This window comes from Mytilus galloprovincialis, chromosome 5 (genome assembly GCF_965363235.1).
Source record: "Mytilus galloprovincialis chromosome 5, xbMytGall1.hap1.1, whole genome shotgun sequence".
NCBI classification, from domain to species: Eukaryota; Metazoa; Mollusca; class Bivalvia; order Mytilida; family Mytilidae; genus Mytilus; species Mytilus galloprovincialis.
The window spans coordinates 19,094,133-19,118,525 of NC_134842.1; the positions used below are offsets into that span (position 1 = coordinate 19,094,133).

Genomic DNA, 24,393 nt, shown 5'->3' on the forward strand with positions numbered 1-24,393 from the left:
TGTTTTTACAGACTTTTCCGATATCAATTTCGAGTTTCTCAAGAGTTTTACCCTGTCAGTTTTAATTCTGTAAACAAAAATGTTTACTGAAACTTTTTCGATGTTGACATTTTCAAAAGTTGTAGATTTCAAATTTTAATGGGAGGGATGGAAGAGGGTCTGAAAAACAAGAGATTTCGACTCCCATCGGAAGAATCACATGTATGACATACAAAATTTAATTATTACACAATACAAACTAGACTAAGTGAAATCCCTGGCCACACTTCACTCTGAAACTGTTTTATAGCAAAGTCAATGTTGGATTTCTTTGACAGACACAAATGATGCCCCTGCAGATGCAAAGTCTTATTTAAAAATAACTGTCTAACACTTTACCTTAAATATGACAAAGGTAAATTATATTATCACCCAAAAGAGCAAATATAAATAAGAATCAAAATCCTGACCCCATGCACAAAAAATGGAAAAACCACCAACTAAGTGAACACTTCCTAACAGTTGTTATCCATTCTTTTGATGTGCTTGGACTTTTGATTTTGCCTTTTGATTTTTGATTTTCCTTTTTGAATTTTCCTCGGAGTTCAGTATTTTTGTGTTTTTACTTTTTCCTAGCATAAAACTGTAGGACAATTATCTGTATGCGAGCTCCCCTTATGCAAGTAACTACTACAAAAAATGATTAAGAGCAAATATTAAACAAAATCAAAACCCTGACCACATGCACACCTTCAATACATGTACAAAGACTACAAACAGACATCAGAGTGAAAACTTCCTAGAATTCAAACTGTAGGAGGAGTTAAGTGGAATAACTGTACACCCATAATGGGAAGGACATACAGAGAGACACTGACAGGGGTAAAATAATATGACGTTTCAGTTGTGGCGGCATTAAAAGAATTAATTTTTTTAGAAAAAACTGTACATTTCCAATTTTCATGATGCCAAACCTCCTATTTTTATGACAGTCTATAAAAAATTTATTGATAATGATGTAATCGAAAATTGATAATTAAATTCTCCAAACGATTAAATCATTTTTATGTGAATATTTTGCTCTAAGACGTATTATTTCTTGGTGAAAAACAAACATTTCTCATTCTTATCTAAGCCTTTACCTAAAACTGTTAGCCAGGCAGTCTGGTAATATCTACCAAGTGGATTAGAAATCAAGCAACCATACCATCCAGCATTATCTTTTGCTACATTCTTTATTGTCAGTATTTCTGGGTGACTTAAATTCACCATGGATTGCTAAAATATCAAATAAAACAGCATTAGAGGATGAGTATATAAAACATTGAAAAGCAAAATTTTCAAAAAAGTGGAATAAGACAATAAATTATAAAAAAAGTGAAAAAAGAAGAAAATATTTCAATAAACTAGACAATTAGAATCACATTATTTTCTTAAGTCACTTGAGATTTGTCATGCAGTCAGTTTTTTAAATATACACATGTATATATACTATTGTATAACACTTTTTAACAGCAAGATAAACTTATCAACAGACAATAAGAAATTAAATTTAAAGAAACATTCACATCAAGATCATTCAGACACACCATATCTGTAAACATTTCATGACTCAGTGAGACATTTTTCAAGCGACATACATTTTGGTGTGAAAATCCCAATGCAACCTTCTACTTGAGGTATTAATAAGTTGAAGTTATGAAATAACTGTTTCACAAATGATATCGGATATGTTCCTTATGTTGTTACTACAATCCCCTTCCCTTTCATGAATGTGACCTACCAAATTAGACTATTTACCGGACTTGTTATTACATAAGCAACATGACGGGTGCCACATGTGGAGCAGAATCTGCTTACCATTCTGGAGCACCTGAGATGACCCCCAATTTTTGATGGGATTCGTGTTGCTTATTCTTTATTTTCCTATGTTGTGTCATGTGTTCTATTGTTTGTCTTTTTTATTTTTAGCCAGGTGCATGTTGTCAATTTATTTTAGTTGATTTATAAGTTTGACTGTTCCTCTGGTATCTTTCGTCACTCTTTTTTTGAAGTCTAGATTGACTATATAGATATAGATAGAAAAATACTGGTCTTGGCCCGTAATTCCTAAACAGTTTGGACCATCACCACCAAAAAAAAAATCTGAATCTTCCTTTTGTGGTTTTAATATAACTAAAAAGTGTGTGAAGATTTATGGAATAATCATAAATAGTTTCTGAGATACGGCACAACATGTATTTTTAATAAACATGATCACTCTAAAATAAGATAAAGAATCATCACAAAAAAGTAAACAGATCTTCAGATTAATATAACTTACCACTGAACCATGAAAATGAGGTCAAGTTCAGATGACACCTGCCAGTTGGACATGTACACCTTACAGTCCTTCCATACACCGAATATACTAGCCATATTGCTTGTAGTATCTGAGATATGGACTTGACCACCAAAACTTAACCTTGTTCACTGATCCATGAAATGAGGTCGAGGTCAAGTGAAAACTGTCTGACAGACATGAGGACCTTTCAAGGTACGCACATATCAAATATAGTTATCCTATTACTTATAATAAGAGAGAATTCAACATTACAAAAAATCTGAACTTTTTTTTCAAGTGGTCACTGAACCATGAAAATGAGGTCAAGGACATTGGACATGTGACTGACAGAAACTTCGTAACATGAGGCATCTATATACAAAGTATGAAGCATCCAGATCTTCCACCTTCTAAAATATAAAGCTTTTAAGAAGTTAGCTAACACCGCCGCCGCCGCCGCCGCCGGATCACTATCCCTATGTCGAGCTTTCTGCAACAAAAGTTGCAGGCTCGACAATTAGCATCCACAGATTTTATCAAAACATTATATGATTAGGCGTTGTTAATTAAAGTCTATTTTTGCTAATGAGAGTAATATTAACATGTCGGGATAAATTGAGTTATTTTGTGTTTTAGTATAAATATCGTTGCAAAATTTTGGAAGAGCAGTCACCCTTCGGAAACACAAACTTGCACTGCTAAAGTCTATTATACTGGACCTGTAGGACTGACGATCAGTCTTCCAGTTGACTTTGTAGTGTTTGGACAAAAATGTATTTTTTGACTCCCCTTTTATTTTTGAGAATATTTTAAGATAGCAGTCAGTGTTCTGGAAGCGTAACCTCACACTACTCGTCATGCTCATGTCATTATACTAGACCTAAAAGATTGTTTTACCAGTCTACTAGTTGACTGTGCAGTGTTGAGACAAAATTTATCTCTGAATCATAATTTAATTTTAGAAAATACTTTTAAGACTTTTATATTTTGATTTTGAGATTAAGTTCATTTTATGATTTAGTAAATTTGGCATTTATTTTATATTTTACATTGTAAGGAGAAAATAGTTTTACTTTGGATTTTTTATTTTGAATTGATACTATGTACTTTAATTGGATTATTATTATTATTTGGAATTGTTTAATAATTGATTTATTATCATCATATGTCTAAATTATTATAGTAATTAAAGTATGAAAACCTAGTGATTTTTAGCCTTATGTTACAGTTCTATGTAATATAGGCATTTTCTAGTAATATTACTGTTTTATGTAATATGGAGACTATATTACACATTTCAGTAATATAACAATATTACAGGTTTTAGTAATATAAGAATTATATTACTATTTTTTGTAATATTACTTTTACTTGTAATATTATATAAAAAAGTAATATTACAGTTTTCAGTAATTGCCTGGACTGTGATAACAGCAAAATAAAATTTCATGTAGACAAGAAAAGATACCAAAGAAGACATCATAAGTCTTAGCTTGTGTCTCATTCCCTTTGATGATTACAAATAAAATATGTTTATATTAAGGGGGCTCTCCAGTATAAATCTTTTTTTTCTTTCTAATATATGATTTCTTTATATTTTTCTATAAACATGATAAATGAACTTTATCATATACTTAATAGAACAAGAGGCTCTCAAGAGCCTGAATCGCTCACCTGGTAAACAATGCCTTATTGAACATATTGAACCATGCCAGGCAAACATGTACAGCTAACAATTCTTCAATATTAGAAATACAAGTTCTACCATGTTTACATGTTTCCTTCTAATATAATATGCATACAAGAAGAGCGGCAGGACGTTATTTTTATTACATTATAGTTACAATAAAAGAATTTTAACAATAAAATTGTTATTGTTACATTATTAAATTGTTATTCTTTCGAATTTCTTCATTCATGATTTGGATTTATTCCACTGCTGAGAAGGGGCAAGGGGCTCCAATAACAGCAAAACAGTTAAATGATTTCATTAATAACAGTTAGGCATGGACCATTTAACTTGTAGGGGGACATGGTTTTTTTTCTAGTCAGAATATTTTCTATTTTTTGGAAGTAGCACAAGAAATTATTTATTTTGCAAATTGCAAATTGAAAATTTCAGGACAGGTAGACCTTGACCTAATAAATATTTTAACTTCTAGTCTTATTTGCTCTAAATGCTGGAGTTTTTTAGATATAAGCCAAAAACTGCATTTTACCCTGTGTTCTATTTTTAGCCATGACGGCCATGTTTTTAGACAAAATAGAAAATAAAACACAAACTTTATTTTATACACCCTACTGATCATTCAGTTGAAGTTTGGTTGAATTTGGTTGAGTAGTTTTAGAGGAGAAGATTTTTTAAAGTTAGCAAATATGATGAACAAATTGTGAAAAAATTGTCATTAAAGGACAATAACCCCTTAAGGGGTCAATTGACAATTTTGGTCATTTTTAACTTATTTGTAGATCTTACTTTGCTGATCATTTTTGCTGTTTACAGTTTATCTTTATCTATAATGATATTCAAGATAATGACCAAAAACTGCAAAATTTCCTTAAAATTACCAATTAAGTGGCAGCAACCCAACAATGGTTTGTTTGATTCGTCTGAAAATTTCAGGGCTGATAGATCTTGACCTAATGAACATTTTTACCCCATGTCAGATTTGCTCTAAATGCTTTTGTTTTTGAGATATAAGCCAAAAACTGCATTTGACCCCTATGTTCTATTTAAAGTAAGGGCGGCCATGTTTTTTGACGGATCAAAAATCGAAGCACACACTTTGTGCAGGATAATCTAAGGAACTATCATGCTAAGTTTCATCCAAATCCATTCAGTAGTTTCAGAGGAGAAGATGTTTGAAAAATTGGTAACGACGAGAGACGACGACGACGGACGCCAAGTGATGAGAAAAGCTCACATGGCCTTTTAGGCCAGGTGAGCTAAAAATGAAATTAAAAAATTGGGTCACCGTTCATTTACGCTAACAATCTGCCTCTGAAAGAAGCATAATTTTTTGTTAATGTCCTTATTTACTGTTGAACTAATAGGAGAAAAAGAGGTAATATCGAAATAAAAAAAGAACTAAATTACAGAAATCGCTTAAATTTTACAAGTATTTAGTTTATGTACAGCTTTTTGAAAACAATAATAAAAAATATAGGTCATCGATGATTTAAAAAAGATATTTCAACTTTAATGCCAAAAAAATGTATTTTTGCATCAAAGGGAGATAATTTGGAGCTTTTTCAATGCTATAAACATATTAAAAGTCACCTGGGGGCAAACAAAATTGATTTTTTTTAGTTGATTTTTGTACCATATCATAAAGCAATAACTAATAGTGTGATGAATAAAATTTGTAATGAAAAAATTCGTAAGGGTTCCGCGGAACCCAGTGTCTCACCTACTTTTGCTGTAAATCGCAGGCTGAACAAAAAAAGGAAAACAAGAGGCTGTCACAACGACAGCAAACCGGATTTATTAACATTTATTTGTGTCCTAGCAATATCACAAGAACCATTACTGATGAATGGTGAAAGGGAAAATCGTCAATATCAAATTTGACCTCCATTTTGTCATCAGTATCAACATATTAAAATTAGAAAAGCTTAGATTGAATGGTTCATGAGTAAATGCAATAAAGTGAATGGAAACGCCATTTTACGATCTTTCAAGAACCATAACTCCTGAACGGTAAAAGTCAAAATCGTCATTATTGAACATGTTGAATTTGACCTCTATTTTGTCATCAGTAACAACATATAAAAATTTCAAAAGCTTTGGTTGAATGGTTCATGAGAAAATGCACGGACATGACTGGAAACACCATTTTTCAATCTTTCAAGAACCATAACTCCTGAACGGTAAAAGTCAAAATCGTCATTTTGAACTTGACCTCCATTTTGTCATCAGTAACAACATATTAAAATTTGGGAAGCTTTGGTAGAACAGTTCATGTGTAAATACACGGACACGACTGGAAACTCCATTTTTCAGTCTTTATAACTCCTGAACGGTAAAAGTCAAAATCGTCATTATTGAACTTGACCTCCATTTTGTCATCAGTAACAACATATTAAAATTTGGGAAGCTTTGGTAGAACAGTTCATGCGTAAATGCACGGACACGACTGGAAAAACCATTTTTCAATCTTTCAAGAACCATAACTCCTGAACGGTAAAAGTCAAAATCGCCATTATTGAACTTGACCTTCATTTAGTTGTCAGTAACAACATATTAAAATTTTAAAAGCTTTGGTTGAACGGTTCATGAGTTAATGCACGGACAACATTTGATTGACGCCCGAAAAATACCAAAAAAATGAATTTAATTTTTTACAAAATTAAGTTCTGGATACTATCTTATGATCATAAACAAGCTTCTGTCCAAGTTTGGTACAAACCCAGGATAGTTTAAGAAAGTTAAAGTTAAAAAACTACCTTGATCAAAAACTTTAACCTGAACTTTGCTCTATCATTTTCTATGTTCAGTGGACCATGAAACTTGGGTCAAAACTATAATTTGGCATTAAAATTAGAAAGATCATATCATGGGGAACATGTGTACTAAGCTGAATGGACTTCAAATTCTTCAAAAACTACCTTGACCAAAAACTTAAACCTGAAGCGAACGGACACACAGATGGACGAACTAACGAATGAACGAACGGAGGCACAGACCAGAAAACATAATGCCTCTCTACTATCGTAGGTGGGGCAATCGTAGGTGGGGCATAAAAATGAAATCACATTTAAACTTTTTTTTTACACCAGAAATCAGGGACGTTCTCTGAAAGCAGGAAATATATTTCCTGACTTGTGCTCAACCTGTTCAGACGTCTCAGACTATTTTTACTCAAAAGATTTTATCCTTTAAACAGGAACAGAGGTTAAAGACAAATCCAATCAAGGTGCACTCAGTGGGTTGAAAGATGCTTCAGATTTAAGATCACCCTTGCACACAACACAAATCATGTGGCAAGGCATTATGTTTGTTTTCCTTGATTCCAAATCATATAGAAGCTTCAAAGCAAAAAAGCTTTGATTTAAAACGTTTGATGACTGCAGCATCAGAAAGGTATAAAAAAAAACCAACGCATCGGAAAGATATCACTAAAAACCAACATAGAAAAAAAAAATTTGGACAAGAATGGCCAATAAAAATTTTCGTGTTGCAGTGATTTTACAGGGTTAGTCGTGGAAAAGGAAACAAACAATAATTAATTTTTGGCCTACATAGCTAGTTGACACACAATGAATGTTGTGTTAGAACTTAAAAAAATTAAATTGGACATTTACCTGCTATGGTCCAATATACAAAATCTAAATACATGATTTGATTCAGCATATTTTAAAAAGAACCCCAACAATTCAATTTTTGATGAAATCAAAGAAAGTTCAATTTTGGAACCTCTAGAACTCAATGTGGACCAATTTGATAAAGGGGCCCAGACATCACAAATCTAAATAAACGATTAGAATCGGCATATCAAAGAACCCCAATAATTCAATTTTTGATGAAATCAAACAAAGTTTAATTTTGGACCCTTTTGGCCCCTCATTCCTAAACTGTTGGAACCAAAACTCTAAAAATCAATCCCAATCTTCCTTTTGTGGTCATAGATTTCTATTTACTTATAAATACTAAAGTTATTATCCCGAAATCATTGGTCTTGGATGACGCTCAACAAGGCAGATGACAACAACGTATAACAAATATCAACTAAATTTTTTTTAATTATTTTTGCGGTTGTATCAAACGGACATATAAACCCATAACGTTAAAAGTGAATGTACCCAAATTCATGCTTCATTAAAAATTTGTGTGAATAAGCATTGTGTATACATTTTTTATATTATTTGGTTGATGCAAACTTCAGTTAGAGAATGGAAACAGAAAATTCAGCATTGTTTCCATAATTGTAAAGAAATATTTAACTTAAATGGAAATTAAGACCTCATTTAACACAAAATTAAAAATAAAAGGTTGAAAAATAAAAGGCAAAGCTACAATATTTACAAACCTTTCGGCTCACTAATGCCATGAATTGATAGTCATACCACAGTGGTAACATCCTGTGTTATCTGATCTAGAAAAGAAAAAAAATACAAAAATAAATATGTAGTAAATATATATACTGTCTTAAGTGTTGAGGTACAATATCCAATAAAGAAAAATAAATCTAACATTAAGACAACGTTGCAAGTGTTGAATTAATATTTCTGAATGCAGTTGTTTGCCAGCCCAGAATTGCATCAATTGAGGGCAGTATGTTTATTATACTAAGTGCTTGCAGAAATTAATCCTAACTACATAAGCCAAGGTTGTTTATAATTATTAGGATTTTAAATAGCATGAAACATAACCAGTGCTTAACAATTGTAAAGTATTGTGTAACTTATATTCAGAACTGTTAACGTTGGATTATGTTGCTTGATGAATTTGGTGATTAGATTTTGTCAGTTGTCATGGTTGTTGTAGGATTTTTCTTGGATTTCAGTATTTCTGTTATTTTACTTTTTTTGTTATGTATAACAGCACTTACAAAAAGATTTTAATCATTTTAATTAGCCAAACATCATGTAGTCGCCAGAAATATGGTCATTGTATCAAAGCACATGTGAATGGTTCCAGTATGAAAAGAAGATAATTACACTTTTGCGAGATATGAACAAAGAAATGTTTAGCAACATTTTGAAAGCATATATTTCATGCTATTTTCATTGCATGAAGTTTTAGAAGAACAATAATGTATACAAAATCATACATGTACATGTATTATTGGGGAAAAAAATTAAAAGCAAAGGAAGGGTGCTTTGGCTGTTGTCTTTCATCCTAAGGTCATGGTCAAATGGTGAGTACCCTGATTTAACATAAGTGAATTTCTTTGTTAGTGTGAGTAACCCTGCAAAGACGCCATTGGCATTGCAACAATTAATAAAAGTATATTTCAGGTGTAAGTAGGATGACAAAAGTATCTCTTATATTTGGAACTTGTAGCTTAACAGTGGAAAAGGTGTTTTCTAGAATTGATGCCACAGTAAACCAATCTTATTTCTCGGATTTAAACAAATGAGTAAAGGTTCTGTGCTACAAGAAAAAAAAGTATCATAAGTATAATGTGTACATACATTTTGAAGTTATTTTGCATTTTTTACAAAAAATATTTACATGGTAATAACATGAATAATGAGAAGTTCTGTTAATATTCACATGCAAATTTCAAAAACGCACACATGACATAGAGGGAATAAAAAGCCATATCTAGTTGTTACAATGGTCAACAAATATGGTCATAATTTAACTTAGGACTCAATAAAAACCAACGCATCCCAGCTGGAGAAAACTCTGCAAATTTTGTTTGTTTTTGGATTTGCAAATTTTAAATTCTTCTTCTTGTCTTTATCATGTTTATGTGTTTACAGATTTTTTTACATCATTTATTAATCTCCCACATTCATGACATTTGAATCAAATGATTGATGATTTGAAACAATCACATGGTCACAGTGTGCCCACATATAACGCATCCAAAGACGATTGTGTACGATTTATTTTAATTCATTCAGAAGTTATATTATAACTTGCTTATTTATAAAAATCTGACATTTTTTTTTTTGATATTGCAATGTATTGTAATGAAAGAAAAAACAGTGTATCGTAATTTTCTGTCGATAAACACATCTACATATTTTGTTCTTGTTATCTACAGAGTTTTATAAAATTCTGTTGAGTGGTTTCAGAGGAGTTGGGATGACTAGAACAGGACTGATGGACAAAGTCAAAAACATTATACCCTACAGAACTTTGATCCATGGGTTATAATTAATGTACATGAAATAAAAATCTCAGACATAAGAGATTTTATTTTACTTACACACAATTTTCCATTAGGATCCCCCATGATGCAAACTGTCACATGTCAGTTCTTACCATGCTGACCAAACCAATCACTCTGTTTTTCTCGATACTGTAACAAAAAAGAAAGATACATGTATAACAAAGGTATATGTTCCATACTCCAAGGTATATCTAAAAGTAAATGTCCATAAAAACTGTCAATACAAAATCCCACTATCATATCACTATTAGGTAAAAATACCATTTTTTTTTTAATCATTGTTAATGTTCCATTTTCTGTTCATCGTTCCAGAGTTTTATTTTTTTTACACTATCTACATGTATAGTATATAAATACAAATGGTGTTGTGATGTAAACAAATGACACCATAATGACATTTATGTGGTGAAAACAGATACTTTTGCAGTATAAGCTATTTATTTGTCTAGCAAATATGAATAATTGCATACAATTCACATTTTGTATCATAATCCTTCATGCTTAACAAATAAATTATATACATGTACATGTAATCTGGCATATTTGACTGTAAACACTGAATTTGACTGAGAATGTGTATGTATGCATTGAAAGAAGTGAGCTCCTTCTTCATGTGTTCATCAGAAAAACCAGATGCTCCGCAGGGCGTAGCTTTATACGACCGCAGAGGTTGAACCCTGAACGGTTGGGGCAAGTATGGACACAACATTCAAGCTGGATTCAGCTCTAAATTTGGATTGTGATTAAATAGTTGACACATCATAGGTTTCTGACACAGAATGAATGTGTTCTAATGAACTTAAAATTTTTGTTTTCTCTTAGAGCAATTCACTATGCTGTTGAATATTAAACCTCTCAAAAAAATGTTTGAAGAAATTTTCTTTTTTATTTATGAAATTTCAAATGAGAAAAATTGAACCCAATTTTTTTAATCACATCCCCCTTTCCCTTATTCCAAAACTAATCTCAATTAAAATTTCTAATGGAGTTTGCAACAATAACTACTCATTTAAATACATCATAAAATATTAAGATGTAAAAAAAACTGCTTGTTATCACTGAATGGTAAAGATTATTTTAATTTATCAGTTGGTAGTAAAAAGTGAATATACATTGTATATTGTATATAACAAAGATTTAAGTTGATTCTGGACAAAGAAAGATAACTCCAATTAAAAAAAAATCTTGCTATTGCACAATATTTTGCAATTAGATATTTCTTGCTTACTATTCTGGACAAAGAAAGATAACTCTAATTAAAAAAAAATTTGCTATTTCACAATATTGTGCAATTAGATATTTCTTGCCATTGCGCAATACTGTGCAATTGAAAAGACTTGCTATTGCACAATACTTAATATAATAATTTTAGATCCTGATTTGGACCAACTTGAAAACTGGGCCCATAATAAAAAATCTAAGTACATTTTTGGATTCAGCATATCAAAGAACCCCAAGATTTCAATTTTTGTTAAAATCAGACTAAGTTTAATTTTGGACCCTTTGGACTTTAGTGTAGACCAATTTGAAAACAGGACCAAAAATGAAGAATCTACATACACAGTTAGATTTGGTATATCAAAGAACCCCATTTATTCAATTTTTGATGAAATCAAACAAAGTTTAATTTTGGACCCCGATTTGGACCAACTTGAAAACTGGGCCAATAATCAAGAATCTAAGTACATTTTTAGATTCAGCATATCAAAGAACCTAACTGATTCATTTTTTGTCAAAATCAAACTAAGTTTAATTTTGGACCCTTTGGACCTTAATGTAGACCAATTTGAAAACGGGACCAAAAGTTAAGAATCTACATACACAGTCATGACAGTTAGATTCGGCATATCAAAGAACCCCAATTATTCAATTTGGATGAAATCAAACAAAGTTTAATTTTGGACCCTTTGGGCCCCTTATTCTGTTGGGACCAAAACTCCCAAAATCAATACCAACCTTCCTTTTATGGTCATAAACCTTGTGTTTAAATTTCATAGATTTCTATTTACTTATACTAACGTTATGGTGCGAAAACCAAGAAAAATGCTTATTTGGGTCCCTTTTTGGCCCCTAATTCCTAAACTGTTGGGACCTTAACTCCCAAAATCAATACCAACCTTCCTTTTGTAGTCATTAACATTGTGTTTAAATTTCATTGATTTCTATTTACTTAAACTAAAGTTATTGTGAGAAAACCAAGAATAATGCTTATTTGGGCCCTTTTTTGGCCCCTAATTCCTAAACTGTTGAAACCAAAACTCCTAAAATCAATCCCAACCGTTCTTTTGTGGTCATAAACCTTGTGTCAAAATTTCATAGATTTCTATTAACTTAAACTAAAGTTATAGTGCGAAAACCAAGAAAATGCTTATTTGGGCCCTTTTTGGCCCCTAATTCCTAAAATGTTGGGACCAAAACTCCCAAAATCAATACCAACCTTCCTTTTGTGGTCATAAACCTTGTGTTAAAATTTCATAGATTTCCATTCACTTTTACTAAAGTTAGAGTGCAAAAACTAAAAGTATTCGGACGACGACGACGATCCCCTAAGGAGTTATTGCCCTTCATAGTCAATTTTTAACAATTTTCTTAAAATTTGAAGATTTTCAATAACATTTTCCACAGAAAGTACTGTTATAGATAGAGATAATTGTAAGCAGCAAGAATGTTTAGTAAAGTAAGATCTACAAACACATCACCATCACCAAAACACAATTTTGTCATGAATCCATCTGTGTCCATTGTTTAATATTCACATAGACCAAGGTGAGCGACACAGGCTCTTTAGAGCCTCTAGTTCTATAGTACACTGCAAATGTGTATGAATTACAATAAATGAGTATTCATTATGATATAGCTACCCAACAACATAACATAGAACTTACCTGTATATGAATTTTAATAACAGCTTTTCCTATTAATGTTGCACCAAAAAATGTCCAAAATGGAATGAGAAAATGACCACATGTTATTCCTGCCAAATCAAACAGAGGGTTTGGTATCTGTAAAAAAAAGTAAAATTTATAATCAAAACAATCAAAATTGAATTTATACAAATTCAGAGGCAATCCAGTTTCACAATGAAGTAAGCTTAAATAAAATCTATGCTTTTTCAATGTTTAAAAGATTACAATACCAATTTCTAAAATTAGCCTATATCTAATATTTTATCAATAGATATGTACCAACATCTGAGCATCTGCAACTCATATATTTAACTGACAGACTTCTTATACAGATTTAAAAATAGAATTAAAGAACAAAGAGGCACAGATTAAAATAAAGCATGTTTTTTTGTCTGATAATGGACAAATTGACCATGTTTATAGAAAAAATGTTTTGTCGTTTGGAAAAGTTTTTCCAGAAGTGATGTTTTTAAGATTAATACCTGCATACTGTAAACCAACTTATTTTCGCGGATACTTTATTTCGCGTTTATCTCCAGCTAGTCTACTTCACGGCGATTTAATTTCGCGATTTTTTAGTTAACTTGATATAGTTTAATAAGGAAAGATCCAAGTTATACATATTCGCGACGATTTAATTTCGCGTTATTTTTCTTCCCCCAAGAGTCGCGAAAATTAATCAGTATTCAGAATTTCAGACACAAATCAAAAGTACCATTTATTAAGATTAAACCTTACATAGAAACCCCAGTAATGTTTATCTAGCTTAGTACTTACCGATTGATTGATTGATTGTTGGTTGCTTAACGTCCAGTGGCAATTATTTCATGCATATTCAGGACGAGAACAAGTTCACAATAAATACAATAGGTAGGTCTTGTCACAATAGAGGCCATCTGGGATGATGGTCGGGGAAATTTGGACTGCCACTGGAAAATGAGGGTTTATTGGATAGGGAAAGAAATTTTGCCTTGCAACAGGCCACCTACGGACCCCTCAAAGAGTTGTTGCAAGGGTTCTTTACGTGCAAAGAGCGTGGCACTCTCTTTACACGAGACATCGGATTTAACGTCCCCATTCTGACCGGACGTGACTGCGAACTTGATACATCCCGCACAGCCAAACGGACACCCCACTTCAGCAAGCGTTTTACTGCCAGTCGAGAGAAGACCAAGTGACCATATTTCTATTCCCCAGTCACCCTTGGGGTCAGTACTTACCGATGCACAGGCTAAGATACCAAAGAATCCAAATTTCTGTACAAGGTTATGTACAGCTAATTTAGATTTTTCCATAAATCCCTGAAAATAAAAAATAAAACAATAGACAAGAATATATTAATCAAAGCACCAAAGGCGCTGTAGGCAGTTAAGTAAAAAAAAAAAGCAGAGGCAAACTTGGCAGAAGTTTATATAATAAGACAAATATTGTCGCTTCAAATTGTTTTTTGAAGATTTTTTTAAAAAGAACAAACATTAAACAATCATATATTGTACATTTATGTTCATTTAATGAATTAATCATTGAGGCAAATAATTCATATTTTGTCAAAGTTTTTAAAAGCAACACATATATATATATATATCAAGTATATTTTTTTCATGGTCATGAGTCTGCAGTGGTACAAGTTTGCAATGATTGCAGTTCGTTAACGTTAGTATTGGTTGACTGTTAGAAGTTCAAATTGACTTTAGTACGAGCTTGTAAAAGTATGAATAGACTTGCTTCCCTAGAAAGAAATCTGAGTTTGTATGTGTTCAACAGTACACTTAGTTATCAAACAGGAATGGGTAGGGTGACCCTAAGGACTCTCCCTTTATTTCATTTGATCAGTTCTCATACATGAATATATATGGTTTAATTTAAAGGTGGGGGTCTCAACTGTTTAAAATTTCTCAATCAGGAGGGGTGGGGTGACTGCAGGGACTCTCCCTATATTTCATTTTATTTAGAGGTTGGGATCCCAACTGTTTCCAAGTTCTTAAACAGGAGGGGTATGGTGACCACAGGGACTTCCCCTATATTTCATTTGATTTGTTATATAGTCCCATACATGAGTATATATGGTTAAGGGGTGAGGATCTCGAATTTTTCCAAGTTCTCAAACAGGAGGGTGTACAGTGACCATAGGGACCCCCTTATAATTTATTTGATTTGTAATATTATCCCATACATAAATATATATGGTTTAAGATAGTGGATCTCGACCATTATAAATTCTCAAACAGGAAGGGGTAGAGTGGCCCCACGAACTCCATCTATATTTCATTTGATTTGTTATTTTGTCCCATACATGAATATATATGGTTTAGGGGTGGGGATCATGACCGTTACCAAGTTCTCAAACAGGAGGGGTGGGATGACCTCCAGGGAACCCCCTATATTTCATTTGAATAGTTATATTGTCCCATACATGAATAAATATGGTTTAGGGTTGAGGATCTCGAATGTTTCCAAGTTCTCAAACAGGAGGATGAACAGTGACCCTAGGAACCCCCACATTATTCCTTTGATTTGTTATATTGTCCCATACATGAATATATATGGTTTAAAATTGGTGATCTCAACTGTTTCCAAATTCTCTAACCGGAAGGGGGAGAGTGGCCTTACGAACTCCACCTATATTTCATATGATTTGTTATATTGTCCCATACATAAATATATATGTTTAGGGGTGGGGATCTCGACCGTTTCCAAGTTCTCAAATAGGACGGGTGGGGTGATCCCCAGGGACTCCCTCTACATATTTGATTTGATTTATTATTTTGTCCCATACATAAATATATATGGTTTAGGGGTGGGGATCTCGACCGTTTCCAAGTTCTCAAATAGGAGGGGTGGGGTGATCCCCAGGGACTCCCTCTACATATTTCATTTGATTTGTTATATTGTCCACTACATGAAGATATACGGCTTAGGGATAGGGATCTCGACCGTTACCAAGTTATCAAACAGGAGGGATGGGGTGATCCCCAGGGACACCCCCTATATTTCATTTGATTAATTATATATTGTCCCATACATGAATAAATATGGTTTAGGGGTGGGAATCTCGACTGTTTCCAAGTTCTAAAACATGAGGGGGTGGGGTGACCCTGGGGACTTCCCCTATATTTCATTTGATTATTTATTTAGTCTCATACATGAATGTATATGGTCGAGGGTTGGGGATCTCATCCGTTTCAAAGTTATCAAACAGGAGGAGGCAGAGTGGCCCAATGGACTCCACCTATATATACAGTCCGCCAAAAGTTAAGCACCACCGAAATATAATTGGCAATATTTTTTTAACAATTTCGAAAAAAAAATGTATGTTTGGTGTTATGAATTACCCTTAACACACACTAAGAAAATTCATTACGACAAAAAAGATTGAACTCCGATAAAGCAGTCAAGCAACCTTTTATTAAAGGTCATCTCTGAGTTAACAAATACACTGTTTCCCCAGGTGGTCGTATTAGTGTTCGTACATTGGTCCGTCGACTGCATAGAGGCAACCTAAGAGCGAGTCGTGGTGTATAGAGACCTGTAATTACAAGCAGGCACTCTATCGTCAGGTTTCAATGGGAAAATGACGTTCTATGCTTGAAAATAGGAAGCTGACAAAACACTCATTGGTCAGATGGGAATCAGTATCTTTTACTGTCAGTAGACCCCATAATACGAATTTCGCGGGAAAACAAAACGGCCGATGGCCAAGACAATGTTTGCACAAGGACTGCATTCAGTGCTGGTGTTGTTCCAGTACGGGATTGCTTCTTATACCGTTATAAGCTGGGTATGCATATTCTGATGGGTAACATAAACGGACAGACATACAGAGATTTGATGCCTTAACACATTTTAGTCCCTTGTTTTAATAATCCCCCACTTGCGTCAACATTGTCAAGACCCTTGTACATGGACGACAACGCTAGACCACACAGGGCACGGATTTTAACCGAGTCCAAAGAGCAACAAGCCATTTACACTATGTTTTGACCTTGCATGTCTCAATACAAAAACCCTACCAAACATGTATGAGGTGCCATTGGCGGAAATCTCAATCGCAGAGATCCACCTTCACAATATTTTGTCGATTTTAAAGTGGCATTTGTTGTTTAATGCAACAGATTCGTTAACTAAAGTTTTGAAGGCTTGTACCGAGAATGATACGTCGTGTTATGAAATTGTACCGGAAGAGAGGTTGTTACACATGCTATTGACTCAAATATTGACATTAAATTTACCAAACATACCAAAGATTATATGTAGAAAATTTTATTGGTATTAGGTAATCAATTGTTGTAAAAAAAAAAAATCACAGTGAAACTTAAATTCTGTTTCTGAATTGTGTAATTAACACTACTTATATGAACGAAAAACCTACATGCATAGAACCTTCATAAGTGACCAAAATTATATTTGTGGTTTGTTTATGGTATACATTAGCAAAATTGCTATATGATTGTTTTCTTTTTTTCGAGGAATCATTGATTTTTTATATTTGAAAAAAATTCGATGCAATAAAAATAGGTGGTGCTTAACTTTTGGCGGACTGTATATAATAAGATTTGCTTACATTCAGGTATCATATATATAGTTGCACTATTTGTGCCTGTCCCAAGTCAGGAGCCTGTAATTCAGTGGTTGTCGTTTGTTTATGTGTTACATATTTGTTTCATAGTTATTTTTTTTATATAAATAAGGCTATTAGTTTTCTCGTTTGAATTGTTTCACATTTTCTTATCGGGGCCTTTTATAGCTGACTATGTGGTAATGGTATGGGCTTTGCTCATTGTTGAAGGCAGTACGATGACCTATAGTTGTTAATGTCTGTGTCATTTTGGTATCTTGTGAACAGTTGTCTCATTGGCAATCATACATGTACATCTTTATTTTATATAAGAAACTTCCATCTATTTTAACTGACCCATCAAAATTGAGAAGAAAAAAATACCCCTTGAAATTGCAGTAATATGTTTAACTTTAAAAGCATCTAACATGCATTACCAACATTTATCACTGATAAAGAAAATTTATACTGTTACCAGGAACATATATATTGTTAGATAAACTGTTCCCAGCTGTCACATTGTATTGGATTTTGACATTAAAATTTGTGTACAAAATGTTTTCTCCTTTTTCTTTCTTTTACATATATCTTTTGGTTTTCAATTTTAGTGTTTATATTTATTTACCATGCATAGATGTATTTTGCCACCTGTCTGGATTTTTTTTAAATGATAGCCAAACCCGGGATTACCATTATCCGCTTCCGGAATCGGATCCGATATTGTAATTGTCTTCCCCGGCCGCCATTTTATTTTCAATGTTGTTTTTGACAGATGGAGTGAGATACGATTTTACTCGGATTTACACATTATTTGTCGGCGATTTTCTGTATAAATCTAGCGGTTGAACTAATTGAACATCGCTGTCATGGATAGTAATGATGAAAATAAGTTTGAGATCGTTTATTAGAAAACTTTGGTAAAAATGTTTGGAAAGTTAATTTTTTATTTTCTTTCAAGGTCCGTCGGGCATGTCGGGCGTAGCAAGTAACCAAGTAGAAAGTCCGACTGCAAAAATGGAAGGTCGCAGACCTCGGACCACCGCTTATTTGAACCCCTGCGTCCAAATTGAAAAGATACGAAATTTCGTATTCTAATTCAAAATTGCCGCCAACAGCGTGATCAGTCGAACTTATTTTAATAGACTGCTGACGTAAATGACTACGTATTGATGACAAACAATATTCCTACGACTTTTGCAATTTCGGAAATCTAAACTACTTATCTTTAGAGATTTTCGGCGATTAAATATTTCATACATTTGTTCTTTGACATCTTAGCCAAGAGATCAGGGGAAAATAAAATACATAAGGATTCCTAATGTGCTCTACTTCCTATGTGCAACTTCAAAACTTTTGGGAAAATCGACGATCATTTAAGGTTTTTTTGATCATATTTTTTGTAATCCAGAATGAAAAGTATGAAAAAAATGTCCAATAAGTTATAAATAACATAATATCCAGCTAGATAATAACAATGGCACGTATTTCAGCATTTATTGGGTAGAACACAAATCCAGGGTGCTCGCATATGGCAGCTTAACTGCCTAAAAATTCTTTTCCAATTATCATGCTTGAGATAACAGAAATTTCAAATCCTTCTTGTTTGTTTACTATTTAAATGCATTTGGACACATTTAATTCTACTTTTTAACCATTGTTAACTCTAGATCTACTTGAAATATGAACTGATTTAAAATAATGGATAAATTTTTTGTTGCTAATTTGCTTCTAGCTATATTTTCCTCGTTTTAGGTCATATGCTCTTATTTTCTTTTTTATAAGTTTTGGATTTTCAAATATTTCCACCTAAAGCATTGCTGAAGAGTCATTTCTTGTCAAAATGCACATCTGGTGCAGAAAAATTGGTGCCTTTAATGTTATTAATTACAGTAATAACTAACAAACACAGTGAACAAAGCTAACAAAGTCATACCCTCTAAGCACTGTAAAAAGTGTGACAAATCAAGCCAACATAACAAAGAAGCAAAGTTGTGAGTTTTGTTAAGACGTAGCATATGGTTATTTATGTGCTCAATATCATTATGCAAGAAAAATTCTTAATTTTTTTAAATGAAATCCATTTCAATGCTGGTTCAGAAACAAGATGCCTAAAAACTTCTGAAGATATAGTAGTCCAAATATGAGACATGAGAATGAACAGACAAACAGACCAACAAGTTAAACATACAATTATTATATACAGCTCCCTTAAAAAGGGAGGTATAATACCTACACTGTTTGTGAATTTTAAAATGGATATCCCCAAAACCATAAATAATATTATCTTCACTCGGACAGTAAGAACAAGATAACGTTTCTTTGTTTACACCGTCAAGTAGTGTTCAACAACTGTATCTATATAGATTCCTACACTGCATCAAGTGTATTACGATATTTCTCCACTCGAGACAGTTAAATTTTATTATTTAAAGCACGAGGCTTAAAATTTAACTGTCTCAAGAGGAGAAATATTGTAATACACGAGTTATAGTGTCGGAATCTGTTTCTCTAATGATTTTTATCCTTCTTTTTCAAAGATTTTCAGAAACTTGTGTTCTTTATATGCGACGTCATCAGGCATTGCCGCCTTTTTTCATGGCGTCACAATTGGACAATTCAGAAGAAAAAAAAACCATTTAGATGTCATAATCAAATTTCGACTAATCATTTGCCGAGAACAGATTTTTCACTAGTGAGGAGAAATATTTTTCTCACACCGGTCAGGAAATGTGAAAATAGCACAAAAATTAGAGAAAGTATCATCAATGTCTGTGCATAGATGTTAAAGAGGAGTTACACTTACAAGAGACAATTACCATAAAAAGCTCAGTATGATAAGTCCCCATTCCCTTTTTGCAACAGGAATTCAGAAAAACCTTTTTGTCACTCAGTGAAATTCTTCAACTTTCAAGATCATGGTCGTTTAAAATGTTTATAGTTCAAAATGTTGAAAAGGATTCTAGAACACTGTTATGACTGTACAGATGCTAAATAAACACAAAATAAAAAAATAAAAAATATTGGAAAGTTTTTGTGTAAATTGTAAACAATTTCATTGTAAGTATGTAAAACATGTAGAAATCCGATCCATAATAAATATTGGGGAAAAAATACAACTTGATATTAGGTGTTAGCTTTTAGTAAATTACTGTTAAATTTATTCATGGCTTGAACGTGTGATGACCGTAGCCAAATTATCCGCCAGCAGCTGTCTGAAACACCAAATCCAATAAATAACTTCTTACGTAAAAATGTAGTTTATACATCATTATGCAATGCTATGAATAGAAATAAGAAATGTCTAATGAATTATATTACATTTTGATATTTATTAGTAAATATTTTTAATTGAATATTAGTATGGAACAGATAATCATTAAAGAATTTGAAAAGAAATAAAGGTGCCCTCTACTCTTTCAGAACATTTCGCAAAGTAAGCAAACATCACAAAATTCTTGCCTTAAGTACTTCAAAATTTGCACTGCTGCCCAGCAATTTGAGATTTGCAGTAAGACTATTGATTTTGCAAGCCCGAGTACGGTGCCACATATTGTAATATTGAAGTAGGTTCAATTATCTCCCCTATCATAATACGACCAAGATTATATTCCTTCATGTACATTGTCAGGTAGAGTTCTACAACTGTGTAAAGTGACCAACAGACAGATAGGTAGTCTGATTCCTAGATTTAAACCTCAAAAGCTTAGGTTGTTGGAAGGGGAGTTTAAAAAAGATAGAATGCCACTTACATTTTAAATCGTGTCAATGGTTTCACAAAAATTAAACAAAATGCACAAAGGACAAAAGTAAAAATTATAAAATAGACAGAACAAGAATGTGTCCAAAGTACACAGATGCCCCACTCGCACTATCCTTTTCCATGTTCGATGGACTGTGAAATTGGGTAATAATCTAATTTGGCATTAAAATTAGAAAGATTATATCATAAGCAACAAGTGTACTAAGTTTCAAGTTGATTGGACTTCAGCTTCATCAAAAACTACCTTGACCAAAAACTTTAACCTGAATGGATGCACAGACGAACGGACAGACGAACGGAGCCACAGACCAGAAAACATAATGCCCCTCTACTATCGTAGGTGGGGCATAAAAAACAGAGTGATTACTAGAAGGCACCCACAAAAACATGAAAGGCCAAAAATAACAGTACACACTCTCACTCGGACCATAACCTGTGAGACTTACTAATTCTTCAGGATGCTCTTTTTTCTCATGAATGAGTTCTTCTATTTCTTCAAACTCATCGTCATCAAGATCTGCCCCTGACAGCCTGGCTGCCCTTGCCATAAAATAGGGCGGCAATTCTCCAAGTGCTGTCCCAGCACCCTGAAAACATAAAGATATATTTTTTTAATCTCTCACTCTATAATATGAATTATCCAATAATTAGTACTTCTTGTATGGTGTGGTATAAAAAATATTCTTGCATTTTTGTGCCTGTCCCAAGTCAGGAGCCTCTGGCCTGTGTTAGTCTTGTATGATTTTTAATTTTAGTTCATTTATATATTTCGGGTTTAACATCCATTATCACTGAGCTAGTACACATTTTTGTTTAGAGGCCAGCTAAAGCATGCCATGGGCAGTCAGGGGACTTACTTAAATAAGTGATTTTCTAAATCACTGATTCAAGTAACATTATTGCCATAAAGGTTGGAAGTTAGAGTTGTCTTTCTTTAATAATCACCTATTTAAGTAGTACAAGTTAATCACTAGGAGAAGTGATTTAATTTTATTGTAGCTTTAAATATAGAATACTAATGATCCAGGGACTAATTATGTTTCTAAAGTATCAGAACCAACATCTGTGTTGTCTAGGATGACCAGGTCATTTCAGGTGATGACCTTGTACTGAATCTAGGATAATGACATAAAAATCACTTGTTTAAGTATCAGACCTCAATTTCCTTCCCAAAACTCACTTCTTTAAGTATCATTATTTTAATAACCCCCACTAATTTCAACACCCCCCGAACAGTGAAATTTTTATCGCGAACAGTAGAATTTTATTACATAATCTGAAAGATGAAACCTTGAACTTCGTAGGAAAAATACTCCCACTGCTGGGGAAAATCTTTTAAGAAAGTATCAGTTCATTATGTACATGATGTAAAGCCATTATTATAGCATTTTTTCAAGTAAAATAGAATTTTCAGCTAAATGATAGCATCAAAGGCATAAACCTTGCTACTTAAAAGAAGCAAAAAGTTCATTTTTTTTAATTTTACTAATTAAAAGATGTTATTTAAACCTATGTGTTTAAAATTTTGAAAAAAACTACATAATCCCAATTTGTGACAAAACCTCAAATTTGCTACTTAAATAAGTGATTTAAAAATCACTTATTTCAGTAAGTCCCCTGACTGATGGGTGCGGGATTTTTCTCTTTGTGTTGATGACCCATTGGTGGTCTTTGGTGAATATTGCTCTCAGGTTGGGTTGTTGTCTCTTTAACACATTCCCTATATCCATTCTCAATTTTATCTAAATATATATGATGAGTTTCTTTATTTGCTATGATAGTTTAGGAGACAACATCATTTTCATAAAGGTTGAATATATGACATACCCACATAATAGCTTCAAGTCTGACTTTATTCATTATAGTCCATAATGATACTGTGCTGCCATCTGTAACACCTTCCGGACAAACAATTCTAAAAATACAAGATTACTTAAATTTAATCTAGTGTATGAAATAAGGGATCTATATACATTTATTCATATATGACATTATTTGTTAACACAGTTTAAAAATTAAATCTGTTCATCAATATATTTTATAAATTACATAAAATAGGCCGTTAGTTTTCCTCGTTTGAATTGTTTTACATTGTCATTTCGGGCCTTTGCGGTATGGGCTTAGCTCATTGTTGAAGGCCGTACGGTGACCTATAGTTGTTAATTTCTGTATCATTTTGGTTTCTTGAGGAGAGTAGTCTTATTGTCAATCATACCACATCTTCTTTTTTATAATAAATATTTAAGAAACTATATGTCATACAACTAATAGGGAAAGAAACACAAGCAAATTAAAGAAAAATGCTATTTCAACATAAGAAATTTATTAAAAAAAATCCAGAAAATTATAAAATTCAGAATTGATTCCTATCATTCACAAAATAAAACAATTCAAACAGGAAAATTAATTATATATAATCTTCAAAATATTACTGAACACAAAACTTTGTTTTTGATGAAGTAGAAAAGTATCAAATGAAAAATAACTTTCCAACTACTTAAAGATACTGTTTATATTGGAAGGTTAAAAATTTAGGAAGATTAACACAATCATACTATTCTGTGAAATTTGAGAGTAAGCAAGTCTTTCAGAAACTTTAAATCAAAATTTTATAAAGCATTCACTGAATCCATTGATACATGTATCTTACTAAATTAAGAAATATGGGAAGTATTAGCAAACAAGAATGTGTCAATAGTACACGGATACCCTATTAACACTATCATTTTCTATGTTCAGTGGACTGTGAAATTGGGGACAGAACTCTAATTTGGCATTAACATAAAAAAGATCATATCATAGGGAACATGCTATAAGTTTCAAGTTGATTGGACTTCAACTTCATCAAAAACTACCTTGACCATAAACTTTAACCTGAAGCAGGATAGACAGACAAATAAACGACGCACAGACCTAAAAAGGTACTGCCCCTATAGCTAGGTGGGGTATAAAAATTTTAAACACAACATTTTTAAATTAAAGAACCTTAGTGAGCGCGCTCACATACCCCACGTCCCCACATT

The 24,393-nt window shown here is 32.7% G+C and overlaps 1 protein-coding gene across 3 annotated transcripts in view; it reads right to left on the bottom strand.

Annotated features, from left to right (window-relative positions):
• The window catches only part of LOC143075322 (vacuole membrane protein 1-like), a 162,074-nt gene that overhangs the window by 132,290 nt on the left and 5,391 nt on the right, over positions 1-24,393 (bottom strand). For 2 of the 3 annotated variants that reach the window (XM_076250708.1, XM_076250706.1), the window contains exons 1-3: positions 10,186-13,023; positions 8,332-8,397; positions 1,122-1,257 (exon numbers count right to left, since the gene is read on the bottom strand). In XM_076250708.1, the coding sequence (XP_076106823.1) occupies positions 1,122-1,257; positions 8,332-8,382 (187 nt within the window). In that variant the 5' untranslated portion in view covers positions 8,383-8,397; positions 10,186-13,023. The other variant, XM_076250709.1, reaches the window with a different exon arrangement.